This window comes from Lipotes vexillifer, unplaced genomic scaffold (assembly GCF_000442215.2).
Source record: "Lipotes vexillifer unplaced genomic scaffold, Lipotes_vexillifer_v1.1 scaffold533, whole genome shotgun sequence".
NCBI classification, from domain to species: domain Eukaryota; kingdom Metazoa; phylum Chordata; class Mammalia; order Artiodactyla; family Lipotidae; genus Lipotes; species Lipotes vexillifer.
In genome coordinates this window covers 1,208,918-1,218,538 of record NW_006773553.1, presented here as the reverse complement: position 1 = coordinate 1,218,538, position 9,621 = coordinate 1,208,918, and the positions used below count along the sequence as shown (strand labels likewise).

The 9,621-nt window shown below is 63.6% G+C and overlaps 1 protein-coding gene across 1 annotated transcript in view; it reads right to left on the bottom strand.

The window, feature by feature from the left end:
- Positions 1–6,226: 6,226 nt before the first annotated feature.
- The window catches only part of DRG2 (developmentally regulated GTP binding protein 2), a 14,411-nt gene continuing 11,016 nt past the window's right edge, over positions 6,227–9,621 (bottom strand). The window contains exons 11-13 of the mRNA XM_007448385.1: positions 9,072–9,130; positions 6,653–6,706; positions 6,227–6,313 (exon numbers count right to left, since the gene is read on the bottom strand). Coding sequence (XP_007448447.1) covers positions 6,227–6,313; positions 6,653–6,706; positions 9,072–9,130 — 200 coding nt within the window. The remainder of the gene's footprint in view (positions 6,314–6,652; positions 6,707–9,071; positions 9,131–9,621) is intronic.

Genomic DNA, 9,621 nt, shown 5'->3' with positions numbered 1-9,621 from the left:
TGCCTTGTTCTGGGCTGTGGGGCAGGGGGTTCACTCTTTCTGAGCCCAGAGATGCTGACACTGCGACCCCCACTGCCCCTCCTGGAGCTGGTTTCCAAATTGAGGCCTGGCCACTGTTATCTCAAGAGAGTCTCACAATGGGCTGTGGGGTGGGAACTGTCACCTCCTTTCTCCAGATGAGGAAACAGTCTCGGAGAGGTGAAGTGACTTGTCGAAGGTCAACCAGCTTGGGACCCTGGAACCAGGCTCCAACCCAGGTCTGCACGGTCCGGAGCCACCTTTCTTGCTAGTGCTAGGCCTTCCTCACCTCTGGGCTCCTGGGCATGTGGGCCATCGTGTGGGACGGGAACAGCTCTGGACACTGGCCAGAGGCAGGGGCTTAGCTGGGCTGACCCCAGAGTCTGGGCCTTCCAGGAGTTCTGGGGCAGAGGGCCCTACTTGAGCCACTGAGCAAGCCAGAGGCCCTGATGTGCTGGTGGAGGTCGCCCAGGCCGTGTCCCTGCTTGGGCCCCACCTGGACTCCTGGTCAGCCTGGCCCCTGTCCCTCAGGACAGCATGCACTGACTTGTCCGTTCATTCATTTGTTGAGAAGCATCTGCTGGAAGCCTGCCATGAACCAGGCGCTGTCTAAGCACTGGGGACACAGCTAAGGAAACAGAAACCTGCCCTCGTGGCGCTGGCATTCTGGGGGGCGGGGACTGGCAACAAACAAGGAGAGTGAGTGAAAGATACAACCGGTGGGATGGCGTGAGTGCTGGCATTGAAATAGCGCAGGGACGCGGCACCGAGACTCGGGTATACAGCACCGAACAGGGCCCGGGTGAGGTGCCCTGGAAGTGACACAGGGGCCAAGAGTTGCAGGAGGGGAGGGAGGGAGGGAGGCCTGGGGGAGGCACAGCGGCCCCGATGTGACGGAGCGACAGCAAGGCCAGGGTGACCGAGTGCAGTGAGGGGCGAAGGCGGGGGGTGGGGCAGAGGTCAGAGGTCGGGGTGAGGACTTGGCCACGGCTGTGGCAGAGAAGGGATGGCATTGGACCTCCTTGGTCTTCACAGGATCCCTCTCGCTGCCACAGGAAGGACGGATGGCAGGGGCTGAGGGCAAAAGCGGTAGCTGTTGTGGGAGCTACCGTGGCGGTCCGGGCGAGCGACACTGGGGCCTGGGCCAGGCTGGGGCAGTGCGGTGGACAGAGTGCTGGGATGCTGGTATATTTTGCAGGTGGAGCCTGCAGGCAACTCACGAGTACCTGCACGGTTTCCTTACTGAAGCAGGCGGGAGAGTGGAGGCGGCCAGTGGAGATGAGGAAGGCCGTGGGTGGAGCTCTGCACGTGGTGATCTCGGACATCCGCCGTCCAGGGAGTTGGCGGGACTTGCACAGCTGTCAGGGAGTCAGCGGCGTTTGGGTGGTGCTGAGGCCACGGTTCGGCAGGATGGCACCAGGGGGTGGGTGCACGTGGAGGACAGGCCCTAGGAGTGAGCCTGGGGCTGCACTGTTTGGGGCCAAGCTGGCCCCAGAGACCAGAAGGGTGGTGTGGGCAGGCCCTGCTGCCGGCTGTCACCCAGGCCAGCTCCCCAGAGCAGAGAGGAGCCGCGGCCTGGAATAACGATGTCGGTGATAACAATAATAAGAGCAGCTTAGTCTCCGCAGGCCCTGTGCCTGGCTCTCTGTTTATCTCGTGAAGGCTCCCGTTGGCCCCAGGAGCGGAGGGTGCCCTAGTGCCCACACTTACAGCTGAGGAGCCCAGGGCAGAGGCTGCATCCAGGACAGGAATGGGACCGACCCAGTGTTCCGAGCCACCCCTCACAACCCCTAGGCTCCTTCTCCGAGCAACGTGGGCGCTCCTATGGCTGGGCTGGCCGCTCTGAGCTTGGGTCTCTTCATCTGGACAGTGGGCTTCGGAGCCCAAAGATGCCTGCCTGAGGTTCGCTGCAGCCCGGTGAGTCGCTGGCCAGCGTCCAGTGCTGGCCTCCCAGCTGTTCTCCTGGGCAAACCACAGGCCACCAAGGACCCCCAGTGTGGGCAGGCAGAGGTGTGGCTCCAGGCGGTGTCCCTGGGCCCCCCTCCCGTCCTCACTTTCCTCAAATGTCACGTGGAGCCGGGGGGTGGGGGTTGCACCCTGCAGTCTCTAAGGGGAGCCCCCTTCTCTGGCTGGTTCAGGGTCCCGCCTCCATCTTGGTGTCCCTGGCCTCTGCTGCAGGCACAGAGCAGGTGTCAGGGAACAAGTCTCTCACTCATTCATGTGTCACCTGCCACATGCCAGGCACCGTGCTGGGCTCCAGGGGGCCACAGAGTCGAGCAGAACCAGGCATGGCTTCCGCCCCCACTCAGCTCCCAGTGTCAGGGGGACATGGATGTTAAGCGAAAAGCCACACCAACAAGGGGGGAGCTACAGCCGTGGGAAGAGCCGTGAAGGCCAGGCCACGACGCAGGTGGGCGGACGCTGCATGGGGAGGCCAGGGGGTTCCCTGAGTTTCTGACCCTGAGCCAAGATCTGAGGGATGAGGGAGCTAATCAGATGGAAGAGGGAACAGTGTTGGGGCAGAGGGAAGAGCATGTGCAAAGGCCAGGTGGTGAGAGAGGTGGAGTGACGTGGGGCATGTGGAGTGGCAAGTGGCCAGAATGGGAGCTGGGGTGGGACTGTGGTCTCCATCTCTATGGCAGCAGCGAACGTGGCAGGGCTTTGAGCTGTCAGGGATGCTGCGAGCAGGTCTGGAAATTAAAGTAACCAGTACTGCCAAGCTTTCCGACGTGCCGGGCTCAGGGCCAAATGCTCTCCCCCAGGATCTCACTAGATCCTCACAGTGCGTAAGGTGGAAGCTGCCGTTCCTGCTGTGTAGATGAAGGGTCTATAAAACACGTCTCAGGGAGGTTAGGTCGCTGAGCGAAGGGCCCACAGCGAGGACCCGACCGCCTGGCTCCAGAGCGTCCCGCGCTCACCTGCGGCGTCACGCTGCTCCTTGCGTGGCCGTCCTGGACAAGAGATTTTGGGCCACTGTGTGGAGGATGGGGCGCGGGGGACAGTGGCTGTGGCGGGGTCAGCTGTGGCGGGGGACACGCTCAAGTCAAGTGGGCAGCCCCAGAGAGGGTTGTGTGGGGCCTTTGGGGCCGGCCTGGTGCCTGAGGCCAGGTGGGAGGTGTGGGAAGATGACGAGTTTGGTCTGAGATGCAGAGAGTTTTGGGGTGACCGTGGGCCATCCAGGTGGAGAGTTGGGGAGGCAGTTTAGCCCCGCAGGTCGGGGGTGACAGGGTCGAGGCTGTCTAGGAGAGGGACAGAGCGAGAAGGGGGGACCCCAACTCCGGCCTTAAGGACTGTGTGCCAAGGAGGCAGGGAGGGGCTGCCGAGGAGGGGCCCAGGGGAACGAGGTTAGAAACCTCACAGCTCCGCAGCGGGTGGCATGTGGCCTTGGCAGGAGCTGTTCTGGCAGCACGCTGGGGAAGCTGAGGGCAGAGGGTGGACATGGGGAAGCCAGGCCGTGACCGGTGGGGGGAGGGGGTGGCCACAGGGAATGATGCATCCGGGAGGAGTGTGTTTTCAGTGGGGGATCGCCCAGCAAGAAGGCGGCCGTCTGCACACCAAGGAGTGAGGCCTCGGGGCACCTCGATCTCTGACTTCCAGCCTTCAGAACCATGAGAACATCTTGTCCATTGTTTAAGCCACCAGCCTGGGTACTTTGTTATGGTGGCCCCGGCCAGGCCCAGGAGGATGAGTCACACAGACCCACTGGCAAATCCTCAGGACAGACCCAGGAGAGAGCACGCGAGAGGAGTGAAGGCCCTGAGGTGGCCTCTCCATTGTGGAGGGAGGGGTGGCTGCAGATGAGTGCAGGGCGTTGGGAGTTTTCCAGCCGGGGTTCGAGGGGGCAGGGCCGTTTCAGAGGCTGTCAGCGGCACAGGGAGACGCCCACCCTGGGTGGTGTAAGCACCCCGCCGGGGCCGGGCCAGATGGGATCTTGAGGAGGACAGATGAGCTTAGGGGTTTTTGCCAAAGAAGGTTTCTGAGATGAGGAAGTGGGGAGTCTAAGCTGGAGAGGAAGGGACACAGGGACGAACACGGGGACGTGGATGGACATCTGTGTCCTGAGCCCTTTGGCACCCGAGTCTCGTAAAGCTGCAGGCCAGGCCCCCTGCGAGCGCAGCCCTGCAGCCAGGGCAGAGGGACGTGTGGGTACTGCTGACCTTCATAAAGACAGGCCGTTTGAGCCGAAGGGACCTTGGGTCACCCTGGCCAGAGCCTCCCTGCACAGAAGGCCCAGGAGGATGAGTGATGGCAATAGGGGGCGCCTGGGACAGGGGCTGACCCTTGGGGTGCACCTTGGTGGTGTGGGGCAGGGACTTTTGGGAGGTGTTGGGGGGCTTCACCAGCACGAGGCGCTGCGAGAGACCAGTTCATGCCGACCTACCCTCGTGCAGGCTGGACAGCCTAACCATGCTGACCACAGATCCGAGAGGCCAAGGACCCATCACAGACGCACAGACTGCCCTGGAAACAAGCCCACCCATGGGAGAGACCGGAGCCTCAGACCCTGCCCCTCCCCAGCCCACACTGGCCAAGGAGGCCCAGACCTCTAGCCTTATCTCCATCCTTTCCCAGCCTGCTTGGGGGACACAACAGGCCTGGATCTGACGTCCTGTGAACCTGAGGCAGGAAGCGGCAATGACCATCACCCAGGCAGAAACCCTCCCTTGGGACCTTGTGGCCAGGCCTTGTGGCAGGAGGAGGGGCCAACGTAAGCAGCCCACCGTCGCCGAGAGGACGGCGCTGGGCATCGATCATGTCATTTTACAGATGAAGAAGCCGAGGCTGAGACAGACCTCACAGTGAGGGAGCAAGGCCACAGGTCAGCCACCACCCCCTCCCCCTTCCCCCTTCCGCCTGGGGGTGCTAGTCAGAGACCCCAGGGGTCCAGGGCCGGGTCACCTCACCTGGGTCCAGTGGCCTGCTCCCTGCCCGCATGCCGCCCGACGGGGGTCCTTCGGCCGGGCCCCAGGAATGCGGCTGCCAGTGGAGAAGCTGTGTCTGTATCTTGGGCGGCAAGCCCAGCCCACCACGCTGCCCGCCTGGGGCCCCATGCATATTTAATAATGTCTATTATTCCTGTTTTGTCACCGGAAAGGAGCCTGAGCCGCTGACAGAGAAGCCAAGAACAGCCGGGAGAGCTGGGCAGTGGGCCTGCTCCACACCCCAGCCCCCGGGGCTCTGTCCCACCTGCTGGCCCAGTGCCTCTGAAAACCTGTTGCCACCTGCCCCAAAGGCTGCAGGGCCAGGAGGAAGTCTCTTCATTGGCTCAGCAGCCTCAACTGGGGTTCCAATCCCAGCTCTGCGCTCACAAGCTGTGTAGCCGAGGGCAAGTCACTGCCCCTGGAGCCCAGGCTGCTCGCAGGCCCGCACGGCGCCTCGCATCACTCCTCACAGAGGCCCCCCTGAACCCCAGGCTTGGGCCTGCTCCCCCAAGGCCCAGGCTCTGCACACTCACTGCTGCCCCGACCCAGCCTGGCAACCCAGTTCAGCAAACTCACAAAACTGTCCTTAGTGAACAGGCATTGTTTCCACTTTTTATTTCAGGAAGGAGAGCTGAGAGATTTGGGGGTGCAGGGCGGGGTGCTATTTAGAGAAAACGCAGAGCCCAGACTCCAAGTCCACCACCCCAGGTATCTGCACTGGGCTGGGTCCTGGGCTCTGTGCTGGGCAGGGGGCGCCCTGGGAGGGGGTGGCCCTTCTGGACTGGTCAGGCCGTGGAGGGCGTGAGCTGGGCCTTTAAAGCCCCAGATCTCTGGTTTCCATCACGGGGCAGCCCTGGGGCGGGGGGTGGATAGGGGGTTTTGTCCTGGGCAGGCCCCTCCCTGAGAAGCAGAAAAACTGGCAGGAGCTGCGGGGCCGCCAGGGACCCAGGTAGGCCCAGCTCCCTGCCCGGCATCAAGCCAGCCACGTGCACTGGGCCCTAGCTGGGGCAGGTGGGCAGCTTGCTCATTCATTCTGCACTGGAAGGGGCGGGGAGTGGGGGGAGAGGGTGCAGGCCCAGGGACCCAAATAGGACCCCTTCCAGAGTCCAGTCTCATGGGAAACACCGCCAGCCCAGCCCAGCCCCAACCTCGTCCTAAGGCCCCAGCGTGCTCTCCGCCATCTGCCCACTGAAGAAATTTCTGCCGGCAGCAGACACAAGAGCCCCCTTCCCGGGGTGCATTTGTATTTCCCCAGGGGAGCCCCACCGGGGGCCGGGCCGGACCGCCTACTTCTTCACGATCTGGATGACGTCCTCGTGCTCCACCGTGTGGGTCAGGCCCACCCGCTGCGGGCTGTACTTGGTGCTGGTGCCCTGAGTGGGGAGCGGGACGGGGGACCACATCGGCCTCTGTACCCACCCGGCCGAGGCTGACAGTGTCACTGGAAGGGGGTGGAGGTGCCGATGGGGGGTCTAGAGTGGGGGTCCCAGCACCAGCAGCCCCCGCAGCCTCTGACAGCAGGACCCCCAGCGGTCCCCCTGGCCCGGATCCCAAAGTGGGAGGGCCGTGTCTGGTCTGGGTCAGCATGCAAGCCACACACCCCACAGAGCAGGACTGACGGACAGCCCAGTCCCCATGCGGAAGGACGGGAGCTCCTGCCTGACCCTGAGGCTGCCCCGGGCGACCCTGCCCGCCTCCTGCCCAAGACTCACCCACACCAGCGCGTACTTGAACTGGCTGGCGAGTGACCGGTGGATGCGGTGGCACTGGGGGATGGGAGAGAGACGAATGGTGCGCCCAGAAGCAGCTGGGCCCAGGGCAGGTGCTCTGGCGGTCCCCACGCAGCCTTGTGCTCACAGCTGCTCTGGCGCTCCCGCTTCCTGCCTCTACGGGGCCGCAGCCACTGAAGGACCTGGGCCCGCCCACCCACCCTGCTGGAAAGGCAGCCCTGACAGGTACTCTGGCAGATGGATGAGGGCGGCTGTCAGGGTCCCCCCAGGGCCTGCCTCTCTCACCTCCTGCCGCCCTGACCCGGAACCTCCCACATAACACGTCACCCCCCAGCCCAGGATGGCCCACGTCCTGTAGCACTCCTGAGTAGGGACGAAGGTCACAGGAACCCAGCACTATTAGGAGGCCCGAAGGGAAGAACTTGGAGGGCAGCCAGCTCTTCCCCCCGAGAATGTGGCCCCCTGGCTGCACGGGCTGGGTGGGCGCGGTGGAGGTGGCCGGGGTGAGGATAGTGCGACGTCGCCTGTCCTCCACGTGCCCACAGCCTCACAGGCCCTGGGCAGAGACCAAATGCCTGAGCCCAGACATCAGGCCTGCAGGAACGTTTCCGGGGGGGCCATCCTGATCTGGGCCTCCCCTGGGTGACCAAGCATGCGTGGCCACAGCAGAGGACGCTGCCGGCGGGGACGAGTGCAGACACACACACCCCCGTCCCGACACTCGCTGTTTTCTAGACCAAAAGACGACATCTGACGGTCCAGGTCCGCTCTGGCCTGCAAATGCGCTTGACGTTTTATTCAGCTTGCCCCCGAATGACAGAACTAGACCTGCCTGACAAGCTCAGGGTCATACGGTTGCAGGGTCGTCCCGGGACCCTGGGAGCCCTCTAGACAGATGGGGAGGGTGCCCTCCAGTTTGCTGCAGGTCCCATCGTGCCCTGGCATCCCTGACACCAAAGTCAGTAGGAGCTGTTTCCCACTGAGCCTGCTCCACGGCTCTCCCTGGAGACAAGCGTTCCTATGCACTTGTGTCTCTAGCAATGAGGGAGGATGGAAGGCCGCCCAAGGCCACCTTTTTCCTTTTTTAAATTTTTCAGCTGCACCCCACAGCACGTGGGATTCAGTCCCCCGACCAGGGATTGAACCTGCGCCCCCCCTGCAGTGTAAGCGCAGAGTCTTAACCACTGGACCACCAGGGAAGTCCCCTAAGGTCATCCTTTTTAATACTGTCTGTGGATGGGAGACCCTTGAAGCCCACAGTGCCTCTCACCCCTGACGGCCCTGCCAGATCCCTTCTGCCCCTGGGGCTTATGGCCCATGATCCTGTGCAGGCAAGGCTCTTGTCAGCTCCACTAGGTGGATTGCAAAGGCCCTGGGGGCTCCGTTACCGCCAGATGAGGTTACCCCTCAATGTTAGTATGTGGGCGCCAGGGTGCAACCCCATGTCTGACTGGCTTCTCTACTTTGGGTCTGTGGTCAGCACCCAGGCAGGCCTGTGTGCACAGCATGGCACCTGTGATAGGTGAGTATCCAGGAGGGGCTGAGGCCCTGCAAGGCAGGCCTTGCTGGGACAAGATCCAGGCTCTGGAACCAAGGCCTCCCCAGGCCCCTCCCCACCTTCTAGCACCTGCTGCCTTCGACCCTGCGACCCTCCGTGCCAGCTGGCAGCCAAAGGCCCACAGTCCATGTTCACTCCTGCCTCGGGCCTTTGCACCTGCTGCCCCACTGCCTGGAACAGCCTTTTGCTCCTGGCCTCTCCAGCTTTCCCGCCAGGTGTGGCGGAAGCCCCACGTCCTGGGAGGGCCTGAGAGGGCCAGGGCATGTGCCAGCGTGCTGCCGGCCACCCCCCACTGCACTCCCCTCGGTGTGGGACTGTTTAGCTGCAGGATTGGGTGGCTGGCATCTGTTGACCCCAAAGGACCCCAGTTCCGGCAGGAACCGGGGCTACTCGGCTGGACACTGACGCTCACTAGCATGTTGGGTGCACTGAGCCCCCGAGGGCGGAGCCGATGGGGCGCGTGGAGGGGCGGGCTGCGCGGGGGGTGGGCTGAGTGGAGGCAAGCATGGGGGAGACACGACTGGGAATGCACAAGCCAGAATCGTCCTGGACGGCAGCTCTACTGACCGAACGCCTGAATGGCCCCGAGGACCCCATAGCCCTGGTGGGACAGGACGGTGACGACCGCTTCCCAGGCATCTTCCCCGCACCGGGCAGCAAGCCAAGTGCCTTACCTGCTGGACCCCATTCCACGCCGCCCCCTAACTGCAGCTGGGTGGCAGGACACGCGTCCAAGCACCCAGTTGCAACGCGGCGGCTGAGGGCCGGGAAGACGTCAGGCAGGACCCCGGGTGATGGGCAGAGCTCCCCCCACCCCGGCCTGGACAGGTCTCCTCAACTCACCACGTGCTCCACAGAGGCCCCTTTCCGGAGGATGATGGCATCCGTGAAGTCCGGCCTCTCTGCACAGACAGGCGGGCGGGGCGTCAGCAGAGTCAGGGTCCACGGCCACGCAGCCCTCCCTCCGCAGGAAACGGAGGCCCTTCCAGTCTCCGGCTTTGGCCTGCGCTTCCCCCACTCCCGGGCACACCCTTGCTAAGAGCCCTGAACAGACTTCTACAGCCTTGACTCAACACAGAAAATCAAACTACACCCCAGTCCAGGGTGCAAACTCCTGCAAGCCCATCAGCCACAAGAGCCCCGGCTGAGGGGACCCGCAGGAGAACCCGGGCTGGACCGGCTCCGGCCGGGCAGCCTCATCTCCCTCTGCAGACACAGCCAAGGTCGACACAAACTGCCCAAACTCGGCCGCTAGGCCATGGGATGTGAGGCGTGTGCACAGGGGGTGGGACGTCGGGGAGGCCCCTGTGTGCCCACGCCCTAAAGCCTTGACGTAGCGTCTGTCACTGCTCGGGGAGCCAATGCTGGCGGTGTCTATCCCATCCCCACATCC